Here is a 27,204-nt window from a genome sequence, read left to right on the forward strand (position 1 = left end):
TAATTAAAAATCAAAATCCTCCTTTTGTCTTCACAAACAACAGTCATTAATTCATCTTAAATTCAACACAGTTTATAAAGCCAAAGTTAATTTTCTATGGGCAAGTAAGTACCTTGTAACAATTTTTATTTCAAAGACTAAATTAGTCAAATAATGGTCTGTCGATTTTCTCCTCAATTATATACACTCTATCATTCTTAGTTGGTTTGTTTACTTAAATAGTTTAATGTTATTAGACTACCCTTTGTGGTTTATTATTATTAGAGCAATTTATGCGCAAATTGTGTCATGTCAGTCTCATATTGCCTAATTTTCAAAAGAAGATTTGATTCACAGAATCCAGACCTAAAGTTATATTCAAATTGCATTATATTTTCATTGTTATCACCAACCTGGAGTCAGTACAGATTGACCCCTGATGCCCTATTTCTCCATAGTCATTCAATTTCGATTCTTCAGATTAACAGTAATTCTTGATACAACAGTAAGATGCAAGGTGTATGCATCTTACTCATGTCTAGACGCAGTGACCCAAGTGGGTAAGCATGAGCTTTACATTTCCTCTAAGCCAGCCTCTTCTTCCACAAATGGGGAAAGGAAACTCCCGAGAGGTCTGACTGTCTACACTCAGCTACCATGTGGTTTGGCCAGACGTCATTGGTCTGGTCTGTAGAAGGATCAAGCTTCTCCAACACCCATGTCAGGCTTGAGCATGTGCACAATGAGAGCCTCCAGGCAATTTGCTGGGCTGGTGGGAATTATCATGAGCTCAGTATTTAGATATAAATATAAAAGGAGCAGCCCCACTCATGATCCCACCTAAGACCTGCAAAGCCACCCTTAAAAATCCAGCCTGGAGCACAGGCTTGGGGAGGGCAGGCCCTCTTGGCTCCAGCCAACACTAAACCAAAAGCACAGGAAAGTATAAAGTCATTCCACTCATTGTGCAAACGTAGGCCCCAGGAATGAGCAAACAATCCTGAATGGAAAAGAAACCAGAAACCCTCAGATTTAGTCACTGAGGTTTAAAATCCTTGGCAACGAAAAAATAAAATTCTTGCCACAGTGTTCAGTAGCATGCTAGCTTTCTAAATTCTTCTAAAACAATTTATTAGTAAGTGTCATAGAGCTCCCCAGCATACTTTCTAATGGTTGAAAGATTTCATATTTCCACCCAGTTTTTAAATGAAGTGAATTGTGACCAAGGTAACAGACTACATGTTATGTTGATGGAAAAAACATAAATGAATTTTGAGGTATGAGCTATATTCCAAGACATGCAAAATCCCACTTCTTCCACAGCCCCCTCTATAAGGATCCTTTCCCCAGCTGAAGAAGAACCAAAGATCTACAGACAAAGAAGAGCATCAAAGGGTAGATTTCACATAGATACATTTAAAGGGCTCCTTACTTTTGTTTACACAGAGGAGAGGAAATGAGTTGCTGAGTCTTCCCAGCCACATTCACACAAGGACAACAAAAATATCATCAAGCAAAGAGCCCCTCTGACATATGAACAGTTATCTAATAGTGGCAGCAATCTGCATGTTCTCCCTCCTGTCCTTTCACCTTTCCATCTCACACTTCCTGGGCAAAGCAGTGACACCTCTCAGGGTCTCAGGCTCCTCACCAGGAAAAAGGGGCTAACACCCACTTTGTCCCAGTGTGCATTCAACGAAATGACAGAAGGTCACAGGGGCTTCCAACTCTGTTTCTATCACAGCAGCATCACTTTCATCCTTTTATGTTTTGGGCTTCCACATTGGGTTTCATTTGAGGAAAGGGCTCCACCACTGGAACATTCCTAGCATTCTTCCTCAGACAAGGGCTTGCCCATCTCCACCTAGTTCCCACTGGATCTGTGAATGATCCTAGTCTAGCCAGCTAAGCCACAGAGCAGCAGGGAGGCCCAAGGAATCCCCGGGATGGGAAGGAGAGGGTTCTCTCTGCACCAAAAGTTGCCAGCCCTGGGTATAGTCTTAAGACAAAAGAAAGGCAACTTACCTGCCTCCTCTCATCAGGGGCCTTCAAGAAAAGTGCATTAATCACTGCAATGGTATAGGTTTGGATTTCTTGATCTGTCCTGTAAAGACACAGAACAATACAGAAAGTCAGAAAAGGCTACTCCTGAGTCAGACTATGATAAGGCTCATGATCACCTCTCCAAAAAATGGTGAGAAAGAAAGGCAGGACCTAGGAAATGCATTCAGCAATGAGAATATATTTCAACCCTCACAAGGCTGGAAACACAGTGGGGGGACATTTACCATCCCTAGCTGGACAACACACTGCTCATTGGAAATCACCCAGAGGGTACAGGTAGCCAGCTGGCTCTCTCCCTTTCTCCCTATTAGGATTAAAAGCATAGGCCCAGAAGTTGCAAATGTGCAAGTGTGCGTGTGCGTGTGTGTGTGTGCATGTGCGTATGTGTATGTGAGTGTGTAATTTTCTTTCTGATGCATGAAGTATATCTGGGAATAGTCTTGGAGGTCCCCACATTGCTGGGCTTATTATAAAGGAAACTGCTTTGTCTCCAGGGCAATGATATTACATATTCTAAAAATCTATTTCTAAATAAAAACTTTTTAAAAACAAGAACAGGTATTTATGTTTACAAATTTGCTTTTTACCAGAATGATATCAGAAATTCCAAATGAAGCAAAGATGTACTGGCAGGCGCACAGTAAATAGTAAACAAGAAGGACCCAAGGCATAAACAAAGAGCAGCCTACGAGCTACATTTAGGGATAATTTAGCGACAGGCAGGGCTTAGAACACGGCCTTTGGCATGATGAAATTCAAAGCCCAGCGCACCACAGGTCGGCTGTGTGACCTTGGACAAGTTCATGGAGTGTCCCTAAGACACAATTTCCTCATCTGTAACACCTGGCAAGAACATGTTTATTTCAAGGGATTGCTTTTAGGATAAAATGAGGTAATGTATGTAAAATCCTTGGCACAGAGCTTGGCAAATAATAAACTCTCCACTTTGGGGAAGTGCATTGCGAATGTGAAACTATGCCCTCGAGTTTCAGAGAAAAGATACAGACTATAAAGTTAATACATTTCACATTCAGGAAAATGTGAAACTGGTATGATTTCTAAAAAGGTTTCACACAAAATCATCATTTTAGAGCATTTGATAATTCGCCCAGAGGCCACAATCCATAGCTTGTGTGACTTAAAATTTCACATTCTGGTCACCATCCCCCCCTCCTAATGAAGGAAATATCTAATGCACTTTGGTAGTTTATATTATAAACACAACAGTTAACGTTTTTGGTATATTGGGACCTCCTGATTATTCCTGCACCCCCAACCCAAATGGGCCAATCGGGTTTCCTCTTGAGAATTTGCAAATGTGACCTGAGAGATGAGGGCACAGTCACTGGGAGCTGAGTCACATTAGTGCCAGCCAGTTCGCTAGAGAAAAGGCCTGTTGTGAGGACTCCAGGGAGGCCACAGTCTCTGTCCTCCCCAAGGCTTTGCTGCTTAAGTCATTCCTGGGTTCTACAAAGTGCCCCAGTATCCTTTCAATAAACTCCCTGTCCTGGGTAAGCTGGCTCAGGACGTTTGTTGCCACCTGCAGCCCAAATTCTTTACTTTATAAAGTGGCATTGTGCAGGGGGTCCTCCTCAGTCCAGTATCATCGGAAACAACCTTCCTAGTTACCTCAGGGTGGAGAGAAGAGAAAAAGCCCCCAAGACTACTGGCTGCAAGAACCTTGTCTTACAGCTCAAGCCTCTAGAAAAAAATACATACATTATAAAATACAAAAGAAGAAGGTCATCGAAATCCCCTTGGGCCTAAGAAAGAATACTGCCTTTAAAAACTCCTAATGAACTATGAAAATACTCATTATATCACAGAAAACACTATTTTAAATGACTAAGGAAAAACTTTGTTGAGAACTTAAGAAAACAAATTATCCTATTATGTCTTATTAAAAGTAAAACTCTACTGACATCTTCCAACTGATCTACCATCAAAACTGAGTGCCTAGTAAGGGTCAGCCACTGGGGACAGATGAGCGCCAAGAACAGGCATGGAGCTCACTCAGGGGTAAGTAACTGCCATTTCAGTGTGATGGGGGACAAGCATGGTACATGGTGTGATTATAAGCCAAATAAAGATTCTTTTTCTGTGTATTTAATCAAACCAATATGAAGCGTTTTCCAAGACACCAAGGAGGCTGCCCACCTGTAGCATTTCCCCTCCCCGTGGTGGGGGCATCAGCACGCTTACCCTTGAAGATGTGGAATCAGCTGGCCAATAGTGATCTCCTGGGCCACCTTCTGGTAGAGGTCGTGGCTATTGAGCACCATCGACTCCAAAATGGCCAAGGACCGCTGCAGGATCGAGATGTCCATGGCTGACTTATTCACAAAACTTGCTATCTGAAAATCCAAGCAGAACACAATTGACTACTCATGGAAAACAGAGCAGAGAAGCAGAGAAGGAAGCAAATCAAGTCAATCGAGGGATTGTTTAAGAAACACCAGACACTGAGGATAAGTACCTGGAATTACAGCAGAAGAGCAAGAAATGCATCAAGTCGACAATGATTGCTCATGACATTATTACAAAGCGCTATTTATACGTTATTTCTGTAATTCAATAATAAGCAATTTTAAAATGGAGACAGCTTAAAGAATTATTCTGTCTGGTTTTTCTGGGATTATTCTTCTGAGTTTCAGCTTTCAGAAGCAAAGGATTTCAGCACATACACTGTAAGGACTCCTGTGTTTCTTTGAGGTGGTAATTTCAACATATACTAATAGCCATTCCCTTCCATTCCCAAGCTACTCCTTCACTCACACCATCTATGACTTTTATGTTCTTATTATGATCCTGTTTCATTCTTAAGGGACTCACACAAATCACACTTGTCAACACAAATCGATTGGCAACTTTTCAGTCACTGGCTACTTTCCTTGTTATTCCTCAATGAAACACTCTTTGCCCCATTCTTCCAATCTCTTATGGTTAAAATGAATTCTTCTCATCTCTCAAATTTCGCAAACAGGAAAAAACTTAAATTAGCAGTGCTAAAAGTTAAAATAATAGTTTAAGCTCTAAAATATAATTCCCGAAGGAATTACCACTGAGGCCTCAAACATAACAAATCATAGTGTAAGAGGGAAGTAAAATAAGAGTTAGAAGAGTGGATCACAGTAACCAAACACACGGGTACCAGAAAGGTTTTATTTTAGAGGCTTCATTAAAAGTTATGACTATCTGTTGACAACTCACACTAAAAGCTTATTATTATATCAACATAATGACTGCTTTCTTAAAAGCTAAATAATTTGGTTCCACGACAAGTTGACATTTGCCGCTTCCCCCTGTTGACACTAATTTTCCCCTTTCTGCTGTCCCATCAACCCTTTCTCCACATCCCCTCTCCATCCTGTGCAAGATAAAATGCAAGCACCCATGGCAACTTGCAGTTACCATCTCAATTGTTTCTAGCCCAATGACTCCCTGGGGAAAGTAAGGGTGGGGGTACAGATACCAATACCCTCTCTGCCCCTAGATCCATCTGGATCTCAGGGAGTGGGAAATACATGACATGAAGAAGTTTAGTAACATTATAATTTAATGTTCTAAAAAACTATTATTTTATAATACAAACTATAGGAAGAGTATGAGAATTTTAAGATTCTCAAAAGACTGCTTTAGCTCCTTTAACAGCTAATAAACTTCCCCAGCGTGTTTACTGTCCCTGGCAAGGCCCTGCCACAATCTTCAAAGTCAGCTCCACTCTATCCACTCTACCATGCTAAGCAACCTTTCTTTCTCTAAAGCCATCTTTTTCTGACAAAAATCCACCTATCCTCATACTGTGTTCATGGTTTAACACCTAACTTAGACGTCTTATAAACTGAATATCAATTTCTTGGCTTCCCCACCAACACAATCCCAATCACTTTTCATCATCCCAGCACAATTCCTGGCACTTATTAGACAACTGAGAAACTAGGCACGGAAGAACTCACAAAGAAGTTCCTTGATGATACTTGTGATTTTCTCTGCACTAATTCTCTCTTCCTTCCATGCTCCTTTTCTTGTCTCTATTTAGTAAATCTGGATGTACTTTTAAGACTCCATGGAGAATCTTCCACCTGAGAACCTAGTGTCAAACTCCCTCCCCTACCCTCCAGCTTCCATTGATTCTTTTCATTCACTCAAGTAGTATGTATTGATCGTATGACATAAAACAGCCTTGCCCTGTCCTGGGATCTCGAAATAGAGAGATAAGCAACACCCACGTGATTTTTAACTTCAAGGACCTTAGAGTCTAGCAGAGATAGACAGATAAAAAGGTATTTACTATGAAGTATGTTAAGTGCTTATTCTTGGCATCCAGAAATATACCTCCATTTAGATAGTCCAACAGAGCCTAAAATTAAAAGGTGTGAAAACCAATCTCACAGCCTTCTTAGTCCTCCCTTCTTGATTATCACCTTTTTCCAAGTTTCCTATAATCATTAGTGATTAATAGGCCCAGTTCCCTATTTTCTCTTTCTGTGAATTCATTTGCAATGTCTCCCCTTTGATAGACGTTCAGTTGTATACACACAACACTAGCCCCCTGTCCAACTCATTCCTGTGTTACTAAGACAGCATCTTCCTCAGTTTCCTCTATGTTCAAGATGTCCTTCTAATACAAATTTACCCTCTACTTCCAGAAATATCCTTTCGAAAATATTTCCCTTCTTGAAATATTCAATCATAACTCTCAATGTTTTCTGATATGAAGTACACCTTCTCATAACGGGTTTTAAATTTCTCTACAAATTATTAACTCTCACCTGCTGAATGAGAGTGCATGAATACCACTGGGCTTGCTCAGTGGTGATCTTGCTTTAATTCAGGCATACTTTTATCCCACAGACATATTCCATTTCCTTTTTGCCATTTCTATTATTTCTCTCCCATGAAACTAATTCTTTACTTTCATCAAAGGATTCTTTAAAATTAATCTTTTCTATTACTTCATTTCTTCCTTGACATATAGAACATCATTTCAGCAATCCTAATGCAGGTTACAAGGGAGCATTTTGGGTAACACATTTAGCTTGAGTACTGCCTGGCAGAGAGCAGGCATGAAACCCATCAGAGACCCATGGACAATTCTGTAGGAGATACTAGTCATTATTTTAGACTAACTTCTATCTTTTGCCTTTATTTGTCAGCAGTTTTAATCACACATTTAAAGGACCCAATATTTTCACCTAGTCAGTACTAATAACTAAGGCATCAGGACTGATTGAGGGAACATAACGACAGTACACAGGCTCCTTATTGGTGTATATAAAAATTCATCAATGTGCGAATGTTATTTGCTAGGTCTAGTTTAAAAACTATAGATCTTAGTATAGCTACAGAAGGTTAAAGATTGTCTGGTTAAATTTTAATATCCTTTGTTCTCCCCCAAAATCAGTAATAACTTGCTTTGCCTTGACATTGTTCCCAGTTCCATTACTGCCCTTTTGGCCGACACAGGTGAGCCAGCCTGAACCAATCAACGTACAGCTTCCTGAAAGTGGGTCCATATCATAAGGAAGAAGAGGAGTTAGCAATAATTATATGTACTACCTCCACACGCTTTCATTCATTTAAAAAAGTTACCTACATAAAACAGAGGAATATTTGGGAAACTTTCAAGAAGCTATGGAACATCACAGTGCATGAATCAATGATAGAAACTATTAAAATCACATAAACACTTCTTAGAATCACTTAGAATGACATCTTAACATTTTCCTATGCTATCGAAACTGAAAAGAACCAGAGAGAGCATGGAGCTCCACTCCCATATTTTAAATTATCCAAGAGAGGCTCATAAATCTCTCAAGTTTTTAAGAGACAAAAATTACTGGGTTTCTAAACTGAAATGGCTGGATGTTTGTCCAGGCACTGAAAACACTGCAGGGGGAACGAGGCCCTCCTGCAAAGCTAAGGTTTCAAGAGCATTTGTATGAAACTTTCCTTCCAAGAAAAAGCACTGAGGTTATACTTGGCCAGGGGTAAACCAACTCAGAACATAGAAAGTTCCACTTTTTTTTTTTTTTTTTTTTTCATTTCTTTCTTCTCCATGTCTTCCAACCCTCTCCCTAGGTAGCCAAGTCTTTAAAAAGCAACAACATTGTATATTGGCTTCAAGGGATCCCAAGTTTCAATGTGCTTAGGAAATGATGCTATTTATTGCAGACAAAGTTTGTAAACTAGAATCTAGAGGCACACATAACAAAACAGATAGTAGAGAAGGAGATGAGCTGGCAGGGAAAAAATATTTCTCCAAAGTGGTATGAATTTGGCTTTAATAGGAAGCCAAGTCTGGACCACAGAGATAAGCATCTTTTGTCAGGGCATTTCCTAGTTGATTTTTGTTGAGATAAAGCTCCATTTAAAAGACAGTTGCCTGCGGACAATTCCTGGGTTGTCAAAGTGCTGAATTTGATCCAGCTAATGAATAAAAAATGTCAACCTTACAAAAACTATCAATTACAAAGTCATTTTCTGATGACCATTTTTCAAATTCACAGATGGGGATGCGGTCTAAGTAGCAACGCAAAGGAAATAGACGGAACGACTGGGAATGAGGATGTGGAATACATTAAATGTATTGCCTTTTCAAAAATATTTAATTTTTTATTTAAACTACCAAGACTGCTAGCCTTTGCTTTCTTAGATTTAATATGATTTTTCATTTAATTTCAATGAATGAAAACCATTTTCTTAAGTAGTTAGAAAATTAAATTATTGTCATTCTCTCTAACCACTTCTCACATCACCTAAAGAAAGACAGCTTTGTAATTCCTCTTGACTCATAACTGAAATTTTACTTGAAATCTATTTAAATACAGTGTCACTGGATTCCTCCTTTCTCTTCTTCAAGTTCTAGCTTTAAAAAAATGCTTCCAAAGCAAATTTCATTCCTTCATTCCACAGAAATGTATCCACGTCTTACTCTATGACAGGCCCTGAGGATAAAATCGTGAAAAAAGCCATGGTTCCACCTTCGTAGGACTCATGATTTATTGGGAGAGACAGTCAAAAGAGGAAAAAATTCACAGAAATGTGGTAAATGCTGGAACAGGAGCATATACAAGATGCAAGGAGAATGGAGAGCAAAAGAAATCACTTAACTCTCCACCAGTGAGGTCAGGGAGGGCTGAATAAAAGCAAACGCTGGTTCAACAAGTCTTCAGCAGCTATTATTTCCACCACTTGAAAGCACAGGTACATGACTGTGGGGAAAGAAGCCGTGAACCATGGGACCAATGACGCCCCATTCCCTACGACCTCACTTAACCTCCCCAGCCACTGTGTCTTCGCCTCCTCACCAGGAATAACGAGACTGTCTGTTCTGTTGTGGAAAGTGTTGCTGTGGGCATCAAAAGAGATAATATGGGTGTAAGTACCACACAATTTCAAGGCATTCACATTCAGAACAGCATTGTTTTTAATAGCAAAAGAAACTCTAATAACAGGCAAGACAGGCAATTTGGATGCAGGAAAGAAAGGCCTGCCATAAATTTAGAATGAGCTAAAATTTTTAAATATAAAAAAATTCACAAAACCCAGTATCTTCAGACAGGAATACAGCAATTTGTCATCTGCATTCATAATTTAATGCTTCCGTTCCCGGCCACCACCAATGGAAAGCACTTCATAACACATCAGAATTTCCTTGGCGTTTTCATCTACAATTGTTTCTTCTCTTTTTAGCAATTCATACCACTGACAAATATAGGCAAAAAGAGGCCTCTTCTTTTTTTGGTGTTTTCTAGGTGGTTCCCTTTACTCATCTCATTCGGCTTTCTGCACTTACATAAGGAAAGAGGATTCAGAGGCATGTCGAGAAGGCCCTGGGTGTCCAACCAGCTCTTGTCTGAAATAAATATGCAACATCATGCAGGCGTTCAATCTGCAGGGCTGGCGTTCCCAACACCCTCATTCGACAGACGAGAGGTTCTCCTATGCCATTCAATTCAAGGCAGTATCTCCCGCAAGATACTGATTAACTTTAAAAGGAAAAGGGATAACTTCCCAGTGGGGAGGCCCAGAAGATACCGCCTCAACCATGTAATCGAGGTCAACATCACCATTAATAGGACATATCAACGCCACATACCCCAGTACAAAGCGCTGAGAAGGGCAAAGCATGACTTCTCTGGTATTCATGCCAAAAATGCATAATCTTAATTTAACCATGAGGGAACTATCAAACAAACACAAACTGAGGGATATTCTACAAAATAACTGACCAGTACTCTTCAAAATTGTCAAAGTCATGAAAGACAAGGAAAAACCGAAGAACTGTCAGATTGGAAGACACGCAGGAGACGGGATCACTAAATGCAGCGTGGCATCCTGGATCAGGTCCTTAACCACAGAAAGGACATCAGTAGAAAAACTGGTGACATCAAACAGCGGTAATAGTATTGTGCCACTGTTAATTTCTTAGTTCTGATAATTGTACTAGCATTATGCAAAATGTTAACATTAGAGAAAGCTGGATAAAGGACATACAGGAACATTCTGTACTATTTCTTGTAACTTTCCTATAAGTCAACCATGATTTCAAAATAAAAGGTTTAAAAAGTTCAAGTGACACAATGGATCTTGCCTTGATTTTCCCCCTTTTGCACAGCTTCTCTGAAATTCTTTATTTTAGATAACCCTTCCCAGGAATCTATACTTAGCAAATTTATGAATTCCAAACATTTCATACAATACAACAGGAGGACGAAAAATGCCAATATATTCACAAACCGTTTCACAAATACAGAGAAGAAAAATAAGTTAACAAATAAATAATAATAATCCATGATTTAATACTACATTTAACAGTTATAAAGTCAGAACTATTTATTTTTTGTTAGAAGTCTGGAAACAGAATTGTAAGTTTGCAGCTGTGTCTTTATTGAAAGTCAGCTGCAAGGAATGGTGGGGTTCTTCTGCCCTCTCCCCACACCAGGTCCACCTTTGCCTGGCCCTTTATGAGCTTCCTCCTAAAGAAGGAGGAACCTATCAAACTATTCGATCTCAGAGACATTTACTGCACCATGATTATGCGTAAGCAGGCTTGCTTGGCCTAGGAGGCACGGACTCGGGCACACTGCTTTCCCTTATATCCCGGCTTCAGAACCAGGCATGTAGGGAATCAGTGCACTTTGCCTCTTTCCCTTTTCCTGAACACTGGTGCGAGGGTAGAAGGTTCATGAGGAGCGGTGGAACTCCACTTAGGTCTTGAGAATAATAGAGTCCTGCACAGGGACTCAGCAGACGCTTCTTTGGTTTTAGCAACATGACACTGATTTCTCTTGACTATGGCTTCTCCTGTGCAATCCCTTATGATCCCGGTGGGGAGAAAATGTCATTTTTCACATAGTATTTAGGCCTCCTGACCCCCACATAACATAATACTATCAAAACGCCACCTACCTTTTAACACAAACAAGTAAAGGAGACAACTATAAGATATTCTCAAGGCAGAGAAAAATATCAACGAACGAAAGAAGTCATTTAAGCCTAGGGAAGCACATCTGCATTACCTTCTTAATGAATGCCACTGAAAACGTATCCCAGGACACTATTCCATGGTCCATCAGCTCTACAAAGGCCGTCAGGGTGAAGGACAGCATGTCTCCAAAGCTGGAAAACACAGGGAGGCATAATGGTGATGGGCCCAAGAGCTGAGCACAAGGAAAGACAGAGAAGTGGGAAAGCTTTAGAAAAATGAATACAAGCAGAATTGTAAACGGTCATTGGGATAAGCAGCCGCGCCACAGACAACTGTTAACGGGAGCTAATCGGAAGGAGGCAGACTGGCTTCACGGAGGTGAGCCAGGGCCTCAGTGGGACAGACCTGGGCTCCTTCTGACTCTCACTCTGGCGAGCTGTTTTGTACTGGGCAGTTCACTAACCTCTCTGAGCCTCTGCCTTCTCAGCTGAAAAACTGGCTAGTGGTGTCTATTTAACCATAGCGCTGCCTGTAGAGTACTCAATATAGTGTGTAGCATATAAGCGTCAGCAAACGATAGCTTAAAGAAGAGCTTCTCAGTAAACGAAAGGTAGGGCAACTAAGAGAGGGCAATGGGCTTCCCTTATTATCCATGGATACTCAATAGAGAAGATTAGAAATAGTGTTATTAAGAGTGTCAGCACTTTGCAAAGGGTTTGCACGGTCTCTGTATATCTGTGTGTGTGTGTGTGTGTTGGATGAGCACGCACACACACACAAACACTTAGATACAAATATATATGTACGTAAGCATAGTCATTTCTATGTTACACTAGCCAGCGTGTTATCTTTAGTTAACGGGCTTTATAGAATATTTGTGGAGATGATGACTCTGGGCCATAGACTTGCTGCGATTCTGAAGATTGTACGGAGGGTCTAATGTGTGAGCTAGAAAAACAGAGATCAGGCAGGCTTCAGAGAAAAAAGTCTGGCCGTCTAAAACAGCTCCACCCAAGACCCTTACCAGACAATCTCTTGGTTCAGGTGCTTTCAAAACAACACTTTAACAGACACTCAGAATCTTTTAGAGAAACTCACCTCTGTTGTAAATTATCATCATAATAAATATTGACTTAACACTTTCAAGATAAGTACTCTCTCTTCAAGTGCACTGAAATACGCCCATCAGCATTTCTACACTGTAGGCAACTCCACTGATGCAGATGGTTGATCTTTAAAAAATAAAGTTAGTTGCTCAGATTTTTAATCTGGACACATATATGCCACAATTGCTACACCACAAAGTCTCATAAAATGTTTAAATTGAATCTTCCCATCTATTGCCGATTAATAGAATAGAAATAGGCTCATATTTCTCTTAAACAGCTTCGTAATTTCCCTTCTTCCTAGTGTTCACAGCCCAGTCTCAATAACGACCTTGGAAATTCTGCATCACCTCAGCAGCTGTGATGCTGAAAAGAAACCCACAAAAGAGGAAGTGGCTCTCAGGAAGAGACGGTGATCAAAGCCACCGGAGCCCAGAGGGGATGAGAGGCAATGGACAGAGATGGTTAGGTGGGGTGTTTCTGCAATCAGACAGCAGAGGTTTCCCCTCCTGCTCTAAGTGGGCAAGTTACTAACACATTCTATGCCTCAGTTTCCTCATTTATGAAAAACGGGAACGATGATGATGGTGGTGGTGGTGATACCTAACTCAGAGGATTGTTGGGGAAATGAAACAAGCTATGAAAGCCCTTGAACAGTGTGTTGCAGACAGAAAGCAGCCTATGAGCGTTAGCTGTTATCATTATGCAAAAGTGATATTTTAAATAGGTAAACAAAGTCCATGATTTTCAAATGTTTGCCTTTATTCTGTCAAGGATTCTTTGTCCCTGGAGCCAGGGGAAAAAAAAAATGCTTCAAAGAAAGCCCAACCATTTACATCAGAGAGAAAAGCAGCAAATACTTTTTTTTTTTTAAAAGGCTTTTCAGTCACAGACACGCAATCACAATCTTACAGGTGCCCCTAGATGGCATCAGAGGATCACGCCTCTGAAAAGAAATGCCAAAACCGGAAAACTCAAACTTATTTGAAAGAGAGAACAAAAAGAGTAGGAAGACAGGTGAAAAATGAGTTCAAAAGAGTAGCAAGAAAGGTTAAACAAAAAGTCCAGAATGACTCTTTCCATAGACAATGAGTCACAAGAAAATTCAAACACCAGACTGCAAAAAGGAAAAAAGCAAATTGCCTCAGGAAAATAAGAGAGCCAGGTAGCAAAAGCAATTAGTAAGATTTATTAATAGACTGGGTAGGCGTCAGTATTACTGTGAAAACATTATTACATAATAATGTATAGTATTAGTAGTAAACAACATTAGGTAATATATACTTTTTTACTTAAAAAGAAGAAAAATAACAACCAGATATATAACTATAATATATATATAAACCATACAAACAATTATAATAACTAATCGTTACCATTAGCTTATACCTGGCATGCTAAAAGACCTCAACCGGCAGAACATTCCTATACACTACACGACGTGGGAGGACGGCCCCCACGGCCTCCACACAGTGCAGAAGAACCACCTCAACGTCTTCACTAACAGAACAAGCCGCAGGGCAGGCAGGGACACTGGAAGGCACACACTAGTGGGATCAAACTCTTCTTTACAGTCCCTGGAGCTATTTGAGACTGGGAATAGAGATGCTATTAGTCTTCAGTAATAGCAAAGAACAAAAGACAAATTATGTTTATGTTCTCTAATTATCTGAAGACAAAATAGCTGTTTCCCATTCAATTGACCCATAATTCAAATGGCCTTAGTAACATCTGTGGATAATCCCTCTTCCCAAAAGCTCCAGGACTATGCCTACAGACTCCTCAGACAGGCTGCAAGGACCTGGGAAAAAAGAGAGAGAGAAGGAGAAAGAGTATCATTTGGCTTCCAAATCTCCAGGCTGCTCTGGGGCCAGACTTTCAGTCTGCACGGCTGTTAAGACGGTGGAGCACCATTTCTGAGACAGCAGACCGGGCTGTCTGTGCTTTGCCTCCATCAGTGTGAACGACTGATAAGTGAGAGAAAGGCATCCTTGCATCATACACCAAGACGCACAGAGGAAGGACTGCTCTTTTGGCCCATTTCTTAACGTTGTATATAAATGTTATATAATTTATATCTCTATTTTATATAAATGTTATTATTTTATAACAATATTTTATACATAGATTTTATATACTTTAATATATAATTATATTTTATATAGATATACCACAATATGAGACATATAAAATACATTATATGTAATCATGTATATCATATATCGCTATATACATACATAGTGCATATATAACATATATAATTCACTGGTTGCTGGATGGCATACTAGGTTTCCATGAGGGAGAATTTTTTCAAAACCTAACTTTAAAACCTCAGTTGCACGGAAAAGATGGCCATGCTAAAATTTTATTACATTGCAAATCAAAGGACTCAATTACCTCATTTCAAATGAGGCAACCATAAAAGCTCTTATCCAACCCTGACATAGACGCTTATTTCCACTCTTACAGGAGCGATTCAGGCTCCAAAGAGTGAAGGCAGGTGCCAAGGCCCTATCTCTGAAATCAACGCTGGGTGCAGGAGGTCAAGGCTAAAAGAATTACAAATATAAAGCAACCACATGGCACATGCAGGAGCCTTTTTATTTGTTTGGTGTATTTGTTTTTTATAAAGTGCTAAGCTAAAGATTTTGCAGTACTGACTGCCACAAATTAAGCCAACTGCAAACTTTACATGCTGGTTGAGAGCCATGTCACAGCCAACACACCATGTGTGCTGGAACGATTCAAATAAATGTTTCTCATCAGCTCAGTAGAGAGCATCTTCATTCCAACAAAATTCAGCCAATCTCAAAGCATTTAAATTTATAAAAGAATAGTGCTTCCAAATATTTCTATTGGGTGACATGCCCAAGACAGAAGTGGGGAAAAAAGAAAAGAAAGGCCACCTTTAAAGCTATCAATAAATCATATAGAATATATCCTTAATTGCCAAAGTTAATGAATATAGTTTCACCCTGCCCCTTGAGTTTCTCCAGGTATTTTCTTTTGTTTGCAGTAAAATTTACACACACTGAAATATATGGATTTCTAAACCATCCTTCAGACATTCTCTTAGCCTTCAGAATCAGAGCATGACATGTCAGCAAACATTCTTTGGGATCCTTTGTTGAAAATTTAACTGTGGATCAATTCTGGACTCTTTATTGTATTCCACTGATATGTCTATCTCCTTACACAAATATCATACTGTATAGTAACTAACTTTATAATAAGTCTTGAAGTCAGTTAATGAAATCCTCCAACTTTGCTGATCTTTGTTGTTTTTTCCAAGACTGTTTTGGCTATCCTAGGTCCTATACATTTCTTTTAAATTTTAGGATTGGCTTGTAATTTCTTTTCAAAAAATTGTATTGTATTGAGGGGCCAGCCCTGTGGCATAGTTGTTGGCTTTGGTGTACTCTGCTTAGGCAGCCTGGGTTCATGGGTTTGGATCCTGGGCGCAGACCTACACTACTTGTCAGCCATGCTGTGGTGGCAACCCACATATTAAGTAGAGGAGAACTGGCACAGATGTTAGTTCAGGGCTAATCTTCCTCAGCAAAAAAATAAAAATAAAAACTTTTACGGCGGGACCAGTCTGGTGGTGTAATGGTTAACTTTGCATGCTCCACTTCGATGGCCTGGGGTTAGCGGGTTTGGATCCCAGGTGCAGACCTACATATGGCTCATCAAGCCATGCTGTGGTGGCACTTCACAAAACAAAATAGAGGAAGATTGGCACAGAGATTAGCTCAGCAACAATCTTCCTCAAATAAAAAGAGGAAGATTGGCAACATATGTTAGCTCAGGGCCAATCTACCTCACACACACAAAAAAAAATTGTATGGCATTGAACCTACAGATTAATTTGAAGAGAATTGCTATGTTAACAATTTTGCGACTTCCAACCCACAAAATGGTATATTCTCCACTTAATTAGTTTTTCTTTAAATTCCTTCAGCAATATATTTATTTTTCAGTGAATACATACTGCACATCTCTTGTTAACTTTATTCCCAAGATTTTTATGATTTTTGACATTTTGCAAATGGAAATTTTAAAATTACATTTTTTAGTTTGCTGTTAACGTATAAAAATCTATTGTTTTTATATACTGATGTTGTATTCTGAAACCTTGCTAAATTCAATATGAGATCTAGCAGTTTCTTTGTAGATTCCTTAGCATTTTCTATAGATAATAATGTCTTCTATGAATAAAACTGGTTTTACTTCTTCCTTTCTGTTCATCCTGTCTTTTACTTCTTTCCTTACTTATTGCCATGGTTAAAAACTCCAGTAAAACGTTGAATAGAAGTACAAAATTAGACATATCTACCTCATTTCCAATCTTTAGAAAGGGGGAAATTCAGCCTTCCAGCAATAAGTATCATGCATTTTTTCGTAGATGGCCTTTATCAGGTTGAGGAAATTCCCTTTTTTTTTCCCCTCAGTTCCTAGATTGCTGAGAATTTTTCTGAATGAATGTTGGAATTTATGAAATGCTTTTTCTGTATCTATTATATCTATTAAGATGATTTTTCTCCTTAGGTTTTTACCTTTGTGTTGCTAAATACTGAATCACAGTTACTGATTTTCAAACGTTAAATGACTTCTGGGATAAAAGTATATTGGCCAGAATGTATTACCCTTTTTATATATTGCTTGATTATCTTTGTTAATATATTCCTGGGGATTTTTACACCTCTGTTTATTAGGGAGACTGGTCTATAATTTTTATTTCCTGTATTATCTTTCTCAGGTGTTGGTATCTGAGTGATGCTGGGCTCATAAAGTGATTGGGAACTGTTCCCCCTCCTCTGTTTTCTGAAGGTACATGTGTAGATTTGGTATTCTCTGTATGCATGATAAAATTCTCCAGGATAACCAGTTTTCACCAAGTGAAGTTTTCTGATAATGAATTCAATTACTTTAAAGATTTTTTATTTTTTATTTTTTTCCTTTTTCTCCCCAAAGCCTCCTGGTACATAGTTGTATATTCTTTGTTGTGGGTCCTTCTAGTTGTGGCATGTGGGATGCTGCCTCAGCGTGGCTTGATGAGCAGTGCCATGTCCGTGCCCAGGGTTCGAACCAACGAAACACTGGGTCGCCTGCAGCGGAGCGCGCGAACTTAACCACTCGGCCACGGGGCCAGCCCCTGAATTCAATTACTTTAATAGACATGAGTATTCAGATTTTCTATTTCATCATGAGTCAGTTTTGATGTGTCAGTTTAGTCCTCTGAGAAGCTAATGCTGAGATGGAGTTAGCAGACCAAGAGGATTATTGGAGGATAGGCAGTGCCTATGAAAGATAAAGAGGCACAAAGCAGGATTTGGTATGGAAAACCTTCAGACCATGAGGCAGATCTGATGCCTATGAAAGGAAAATGGAGAGAGGAAGTAGATGTAGACCCCACAAAGTCTCAGCCAACCCAATAGGAAGTTCCAGAACAAATACTGTCTGTTAGAGCAGTCCCACAATGGAGAGAGATGGCCAGGCTCTGGTACCGGCATCATGCTCGCTGACTGGGGGCTGCCTAGAAAGGCTATGATTGGCCTTGGCTTGAAAGCTGTCATGGGTCTCCAATGTCCTATAGCTAGAAGCTATCAGCTAACTGTACTCCTCAGGGATAATTAGCAAATTCTTTCTTGAAGGGAAATCAAAGCTGTGCATTTCTGCAGCTGGCACATTTCATATCTGAAGTTTAAAATTTATTGGCATAAAGTTATTTGCAACATTTCTTTATTTTCCTTTTAATACCAGTGTGATCTGTAGTGATATTCACTCTTTCACTCCCAGTATTGATATTTGGGATTATTTTCTTCTTTTTTCCTAATAAATATTTTCAAATAATCAGTTTGGGCTTTAATTTTCTCTATTATTTATTTCTTTTCTATTTCATGGATTGCAGCTCTTTTTATTATCTTCTTTCTACTTATGTAATTTACACCTATTTATTGTAGCTTCTGAAGGTAGAAACTTACACCACTGCTTTTTTTTTTTTTTTAACAATTCTTCTTTTACAACATAAGCATTTAAAGCTATAAATTTCCCTTTAAGCACTGCTTTAGCTACAAATTTTGGATTAGTATGTTGTATTTTATTATCATTCAGTTCAAATATTTTGTAATTTCACCTGGGCTTATTCCTTGACTCCTAGGTATAAGAGAAGTGTGTCTTTTAATTGCCAAACATCTGGGGCTTTGCTGCAACTTTATTGTTACTGATTTCTAATCTAATTACCTTACGATTAAAGAATGTAACCTGTATAACTTCAGTCATTTGAAAATTCTTGAGACGTATTATGGCCTAGCATAAGGTCTATATTGGTGAAGATTTTTGTGCATTCAAAAAAATATGTATTCTGCTGTTGTTGGGTGGGATCATCTATACACAAATGACAAGCCCATATCTTTTATAGTGCTGATCAAATCTTCCATACCCTTACTGATTTTGCCTAGTTTTCCTATCAATTAGAAGAGAGTGTTAAAATCTCCAACCATGATTATGGATTTGTCTATTTTTCTCTTTAGTTGTCAATTTTGAAGGTTTGTATTAGGTACATATACATAAAACACTTTTATATTTTCCTAATGAGGCAACCATTTTTGATTATGAATTACCCCTCTTTATCTCTGAAAATATATTATCTTGAAGTCTTACTTTGTCTGATATTAATAAAACAACTTAGTTTTATTATTATTTGCATTTACATGGTATGCACTTTTTCACTTTCACACTACACGTACCTTTGCATTTACAGTACGTCTCTTATAAACAGCGTATAGCTGGGTCATGCTTTTTCAAATTTGATCTAAAGTGTTTTAATTGGAGTGATCAATCCATTTACATTTAATGTAATTATTGATATGGTTAAGTTTAAGTCAATCAATTTATCATTTGTTTTCTATTTGTCTCAGCTATGCTTTGTTCTCTTTCTCTTCTATTATTTACTTTGGGGTAATCAAATATTTTTTAGTCCATTTTAATTCCTCCACTGGACTTTGAGCTATGCCTCTTTGCATTAATCTTTTAGTGGTGACTCTATGGATTGTAATATGCACCCGTAACATATTAGTGTTTACTCAAAGGGACAATTATATAATAGGAAGCTTGCTATATTGTAGTTTCTTTTACACCACCATCTTTTGTGTTCTTATTTTGTATGTATTACGTCTACATATGTTATAAACTCTACAAAATAGCATTATACTTTTAGCTTTATAGAGTCATATGTCTTTTAAAGAAGTCTGAGAAATTTTAAAGATGGAAAGAAAACTGTATTTTGTCTTTTGTAGTTACCCACATATTTATAGTTTCTAGTGTTCTTCACTCCTTCTTGTAGATCACAATTTCTATTTAGTGTCATATGCCTTTGGTCTGAAGAACTTCCTTCGTATCCCCTGTTGTGTATATCTGATAACAAGGAACCATTTTGGTTTACCTTTATCTAAAAGTGTTGTTATTTCACCCTCATTTTCAAAAGGCTGGATAAGAATTCTGGGTTGACAAGTTTTCTTTTTCTTTCAGCACTTTTAAGATGTCGCCTTCTGGCCTTCACTGTTTCTAATCAGAAGTCAGCTCTCATTCTTATTTTTATTCTCTTAATATAATAAGTTGTTTTTCTCTGGCTGCCTTCAAAATATCACTTTTATCTTTAGATTTTAGAAGTTTGACTATGATGTTTCTAGGTATAGTTTTCTTTTTATTTATCCCATTTGGGGTTCACTGAGCTTCAGAGACCTATAAATTTATGTTTTTCAACAATTTTGGAAATTTTCTGTAATTATTTCTTCAAATATTTTTCTCCCTCATTCTCTCTTTCTTCTCCTTCTGGGCCCCCAAATAAGTGTATTTTAAATCAATTGTTACTATCTCATTGATCAATTACTCACTATTCATTTTATCTATTCTTCAGATTGGATAATTTACAGTAATATATCTTCAAAGTTACCGTCTCTTTTGCCATCTTCTATTCCCATACAGTGAACTTTTCTATTTTAAATATTATACTTTTCAGTTTTATAATTTCCAGTTGGTTAGTTTTCATGGTTTCCATTTCTCTGCTGAGACTCCTCATCTGTGCATTCATTATGCTAATGCTTTTCTTTAATCTTTTAATATATTTATTAATATTACTTTAAACTTCTCATCTGCTAATTCCAATATCTGGGTCATCTCAGGGTCAGTTTTTACAGCTTGCTTTATTTATTTATTTTTTTTAGGTATGGGTCATCTTTTCCTATTCTTTATAAAGCTAGTAATTTTTATTGTATTTTGAACATTGGAAATGAAACATTGTCAAGGCTCAAAATTCAGTCTGGTTCTTCTGAAGAGTGTTGGTTTTTGTTCTATCAAGAAGTTAACCTGGCTAAAAACAAACTCCAAATTCTGCAGTGAGAGGCAGTTTAAATCTCTTCTCAATTCATTCCATTTCTAGTTGCTGTTTTTACCAGGTCCCGTGGGGTTCACATACACATGCACACACACATATATTCACGCTTCAGTGATAGATCTGGACAGAGTTTATATGTAGATATGGAGTCTCATACCTTCTGAGCTTCCCTTCTTTGATGGATTCCCCCTAATTATCTAGCTGCTCTGCCAGCCCTAAACTATTTCCTCTTAGTAACTTACCATGACTGAGGCTTTCTGCCACCCCATGCTACCTGGATGAGCAGGTATCCTCCAGCAAAAGCTGCAAACACAAATCTTATCTGAAGCCCATTTGTCTTCTCAAGGATTGACTTCCCTCTTCTTTCTGTCCGCTTGAGGTTGCTATCCAGTTTCTTCAAGTAGTTGTTTTTAGGTATTTTTGTTCACAATATTTTGTACAGATTTTATAATTGTTATCTGATTAACTCCACCATTACCAGAACCATGGCTCTGAACATTGATTTTGGCTATGATTGATAGATAGAAATCATGGTTCACACTTAGGCACACTTCCAACATCCCTACGTACCAAAAGATTAAAACTGTTAGCAGACAAATTTTAAGAAATCATTGTGGCTTTGGAGCCAAAAATTCCTCTACATTAGCAAGTTATATGAGGTTGCCAAAGAAAAAATCAGTTTGGATCCCAGCTCCACCACCTGATTTTAACTTCTGTACCATGGAAATGATGCTAATTTTACTGATCTTGTGTGGTGGGTATACGTGTGAATTAGAAGCTATAAATGTAACCATTGAGACAGTGCCCAGGGCAGAGTGAACTCTCAGAAAAGATGGTTTCTACTAGCATTATCAGTAAATACTTCTACTATATTAAAAATATATGTCAAAATAAGACTTAAGAAGTGTTACCCTAAAAACTCAATATTGCTTTCTACTTTATTAGAATTTAATAACTAAAGAGTTACTGTAACTAATACTTTCTCGATGCAGGAGGGGTAGGGGAAGATGAATTACTTGAGACCAGTATCCTACACTGAAGGTGATCAGGATGTTCTCTGAAGATTTAAAAGATAAGGTACACATTTTCAGATGCTGTTCAGTCTTCCTTCTCAAACTGAAAATATCCGCTTAACAATTTGGCAAAATGGAAATTTGTTCAGCCTACTGTAGAGAGTTGTTAGACCCTATGTGGACTCACATTGTTTAATGGATAAGAAAGGCATTGAAAACTCTAAGAAAGAAGTTCTGAGATCTCCTGACATGATTACTATGAAATTCACTTAACAGATATGTGATTGACCATTTTCTCAGACTCAAAGTAAATAATTTCCATCCCATACTTCAATACCGAATATTTTTTAAAAATATAGATCTTTTTCTTACTGATCCATTGAAGAAAATCAAAGATTTGGACTTTGAACATCACATAGGCCACAAAAAAGAAAGTATTTGTTTAAAGTAATACACAAAATTATGCCTAGCCTTGCTCTAGGAGAAGGGTAGCAATCCTGATGTGATCATTTTGTGGTTAAAAACAGAAAGTACTCCTTCTACCACAAAGGAAAAAGAAAAGGGAAATAAATTTTTACAGAACTTATTATAAGAACAACAAACAGAGAACAAAAAGGAAAAAAAATCACTTACTCAAAATATCTAGATACACAGTTATACCATCAGTCAGAGGACAGGTTTTAAATTATGCAGAGAAGAAGGAAGCATTTTATCATCTGTATCAATTGATCATAAATTCTTACCAAGGCTTCATGATCTTCTGCAATTTCTGGTATCGTCTGCAAAATTTAAAAACAGTCATGTGAGGAACGTGTTTGAAAGCAATGTTTTTACACAAATTACATATTTTGAGGAAAGCCCAGGATTAGATGTAGGGTCAATTGAATCGCCATGAAGTAAGGGAACTTTATTCATTTTAAAACATTATTCTAAGTAATAAATCAGTGTTCTTTAACAATAAGAATCATCAAAAGACAAGGATTAAACTATTGTGACCAACCTATTGCATTTACTTAAGAATAAACGCAAGAAGAACACTCCATCTGGCTCAGAAGGGGTATATATTCAATGGGGGAAAAGTCCCTAAAGATAAGAATGGGTGTACTTTCAATGAAAAAAGTGAAGCCAAAAAGTAATAGAGCAGTTGCTCTTAAGTATATGCTTAGCAGTGAAGAAATAGTTGATTATCTTTCTTTGGTAAAAAGCCCACTAATTCTACTTTCTCTTTTCTTGAGAGAAAAGATCACTTCTTCAGAAAAAAGCCTTCACGAGACATTGCAATATTCTTGGATGAGAGATGGAACTCTGGGATGGTAGACTGCAAAAAAATATGTGCAATAGACAAGTCTTGTCTACAAGAAAGGACAATTATGCTTCCTAAAAACTGGGGTCAAGAAGACAAGGAAACAAAAGTGATTCTAACTTTATCGAATCACTTCCCATTCCTCGAGTCTGCCAAATCTCTCTGGCATTAAGCATGTTCTTCCTTCTATATTGAACATTGTTCCCCTCCTTGTCCAACTAGCTAAGTCCAACCCCTGATTCTAGGCTTCTCTGGGAAGCATCTCTGACCTCTGATTTCCCTTTCTTGGTCAGAGTGAAGGTGGCACCCCCGTCTGCATGTGCTGAGGACACAGGAGCTGTATTCCTTAGGACATCTCACTGTCCCTCCACCTGCCTGAAGGCAGGGGCTCAGCACTGTGACTCATTATGACAATGTCAGGCACAGGCAGAGTAGGTACTCGACAAACGGCTGATGAATAATTTGGCTCTTCAGAAGTTTCATATTTTCAACCACATAAAATGTAACCACTTCAGAAACCTAACTGACCACGAGAAGATAAGATCTTGTCTTTGGTAAAACTGGGGGGTTAAAAATGTATATAAAGAGATCTTCTTCTTTCTCCTCCCCTCCTTCTCCTTTATCTGCCTTTCTATAAAAACAATATTTATTATCTTCCTTCTTTTCTCCTTCAAAAAGCCATTGAGTGGGGTGAAAGGAGTCGGTGGCCACTGGGAGGCAGGACTGAGCAGAGATTGGGCCCTCTTGCAAGGGCCAAACACTACCATCATCTAAAAAGAACTGGAGCTCCTTGGAGAAATGACTCCTGCCCGAGTTAGGGCAAGGAAAGATCTAGATAAGTCCGGCACATCTTATTGAGCCAGAAAGTAAAGAAATGCTCAAAGAATAATGGGAGACAGGTCAAAGGACACAGAAGACAGCTTGAAGAAGCTTCTACAGCCAAATCTAGTGCAGACTGAGCATCAAAATAAATAATAATACTGATAGATTATAGCCCATTGAGTAAAACAGGAATGAATAAATCCACATTGTTTTAAAGAGTGGTGTGCTGGGATTGCTGAAGAACCAAATCTCTGGGGAAAAACATACAAACCTGATTTGTACCATTTTCCATGATGTAACTACTTTAAAATTAGTTATTAATTAATTACAAAGAGGGAAAAGGCATCACAGTGGGAACATCTGGAAGGCGCTATCTTAATCAAATGCTCAAAGTGAACACCAGTAATAAGACAAAGGGACATCATGTGCCATCAATAGATGCAATGAAAAAAACACAAGCCTCTGTGAGTTTCCAGTCACAGACCTATAATATGGGTCTAAAACTAGAGAAAACTGGATAAGTCTATAGAAAAAAAAAATGAGTGTTTCAAGGGGAAATTAAGCAGTGTCTATAACATACTCTTTTGGGTTCAGATTCCATCCCTGACGTCTTCAAGTTGTAGGTAACTCATGGATATATATACTTTGTGCTGTCTGGTAGTGATTGAATTGACTTCCTCCCTGTCAGTGAAAAACCAGTTTTGTCTCCATTTGCAATTCATTTCAACATTCCTTTGCTCCATATAAATTTGTGCCCTTTGACTTTTCCTTTGAAATGGTTAAAACATCTGCCGGGTTCCCTCATATCACACGAGTAAAATAAATTCTTTTAACATGTTTTCAATTTTATATCTGTATGTGAGTTATGCTTTTATCTTTCCCTGAAAATTACCTTTAATGAATTACCTTTAAACAAGCCTAAATTGAAGAATATTCTACAAAATGGCTGACCTATAATCTTAAAATGTGCCAAAGTCATGAGAGGAAGGGAACGACTAAGGAATGGTTCTAGATTGAAAGAGATTAGGAAAAGACAAGACAACTGGTTGCAAGGTGCCACCTTGAGTTACAGCTTTGTTTAAAGGACAAAACTGGGACAAGGTGAAACCGGATTTTGCCACTTCTCCATTAAGTTCGGAACTGTTAAAGTATAATTACACAAGGAGGCCAGTATGGCTCTAATGCCCTGGTGACCCGTGTAAGCAAACCAAAACCTAAGCCTGTAAATGTCCCAGGTTATAAAATCAAAACCTAGGGACAACCAATCACCAACAGCCAATTAGGCTTTAAGCTATAGTCAATCAATGCGTTCCTTGCTTGGCTTCCGCCTCTTCTCTTTAAAAGTCTCTCCTCTCAGGGCTCCTGTGGGCTGACAGCTCCTAAACACTTACAGTTTGGCCCTGACCCATTCTAATGGAGTTTTATTCAAATAAACTCTTAAAATCTTTAAAATGCCTCAGTTCATCTTTTAACACGATGGTTTCAAAAGAAATACATTGTGTGTGTGTGTGTGTGTAATATATAACACAGTCACTGCAAGTTTTCAAAATAGCTTTCTGGCCTGGGGCCCGAGCAGCTTTGGGTTTTTCTATATGCTCCACGTCCCATAGCAGACCCTGGCCTTGGAAAGTTCTCCTAACGGGAGTGCAGAGAGAAATTCAGTGCTGAGTCACAGTGCTTCTTATGCTCAACTTCCTCGCTTTAGCTTCAGATTAAGCATAAGCAAAGGGGGACTTTTTGTTGTGATGTCTGTTTTCCTAACTAAGGCTCTCTCTTTCTCTCTCCATATACCCATTTTTTAAAGAAACAGGACCAGAGGAACAAACAATTCTGGAAAGGCTGATGTTTCAGAGGAGCCAGAATCCTCACACCTTAGCCCAACATACAGCATTCTTTTCCCTAGCAGAAGATAATCTCTTCTTTAAACAGGCTGTGTGACCCCCTCGCTTTTCCATTACCAGAGTGACGGACAAAGACACAAGAGACAAAACAAGGAGGAGTGGGGAGGGGGGAGATCCAGCTTAAGGAATTTTCTGCCACACAACCCCTGACAAAGCCCAAGACGCTTGGCCCCTTTGGCGTTTGTGATGCAAATTTCTGGCAGGGCCCCAGAAGAGCTGTTCCAGTTGGAACTCCCTAAGCTGTGTGGAGTGCACGCTCCAGGGAAGCAGGCCGAGGGAGCTGGGAAGGCCCCGCAGCCATCACAGCTGGGGCCCAGAGACCACACAGAGCAGCTTCTTTTTGGCTCTGTCTGGAGGGCTGCTTGCTCCTCCCCGTGGCCTCTGTCCGAGGTGAAGTGCAGGACATGCACAGTATGACCTGCCCTTAGCAGCTCTGAAGTGAGTCGCTGACCAATTTGGCCTGGCCTGGACCTTCCACAACAGCCAAGACTTATAAGAGACACTGAATTCTCACAAGCAAGAGCATGAGTTAGTGCTGATAATCCGTGTCAGTGGAGGTCAACACAATTACTTTCAAAAAAGAAATTCATCTTTTGTGTGGAGACAAAATTTCAAAAAAGGTTACACATAATCCAAAACTGTCATATGCATCTTTGTATTTTCCCCACACACTGCTGCCACCATGCACCTAACCCAGTGTCAGGAATATTTAGCACTCAAATAGTATACATGTTGCTAAACAAATCAACCTACAAATCCATTTTCAAGGGAGGTGTTAGGCAACATCAAAGCCAAGACAACATTCAGGGTGCTTAATTCATGTCATACCTCAGTTTTCACATCTCCTAAGAAAGAGCCACTCTCCTAAGAAAGGCTCAGCTCTGATTCCGGCCATGGGGAAATGATCTGAATAGTGAAAGTTTAATATGAAACTATTCGTGTGTAAGTAAATAATGACAACAATTTCTATAAACACAAACACAAATAACTATACATACACAAAGTCAAACATCCTCATCTGTGTCATTTGTATGACAGAATGGGGAGGGGACTAATAATTTGTTCAATTAATGTTATTTGTTTTTAAGACAATTACTTAAGGGCTTTACATATCTCTAAAATAACGATGGGATTCTTTCCACTGTTCTTAACAGGGCCAAATTTTGGAGAAATGACTTCAGCCAAGCA

At 38.6% G+C, this 27,204-nt stretch overlaps 1 protein-coding gene across 23 annotated transcripts in view; it reads right to left on the reverse strand.

The window, feature by feature from the left end:
- Positions 1-27,204, reverse strand: part of ELMO1 (engulfment and cell motility 1) — a 523,658-nt gene that overhangs the window by 330,304 nt on the left and 166,150 nt on the right. For all 23 annotated transcript variants that reach the window (XM_008536086.2, XM_070616266.1, XM_070616275.1 and 20 more), the window contains 4 exons: positions 22,734-22,769; positions 11,568-11,667; positions 4,246-4,397; positions 2,005-2,083 (listed from right to left, as the gene is read on the reverse strand). In XM_008536086.2, coding sequence (XP_008534308.1) covers positions 2,005-2,083; positions 4,246-4,397; positions 11,568-11,667; positions 22,734-22,769 — 367 coding nt within the window. The remainder of the gene's footprint in view (positions 1-2,004; positions 2,084-4,245; positions 4,398-11,567; positions 11,668-22,733; positions 22,770-27,204) is intronic.

This window comes from Equus przewalskii, chromosome 4 (assembly GCF_037783145.1).
Source record: "Equus przewalskii isolate Varuska chromosome 4, EquPr2, whole genome shotgun sequence".
Taxonomy (NCBI): domain Eukaryota; kingdom Metazoa; phylum Chordata; class Mammalia; order Perissodactyla; family Equidae; genus Equus; species Equus przewalskii.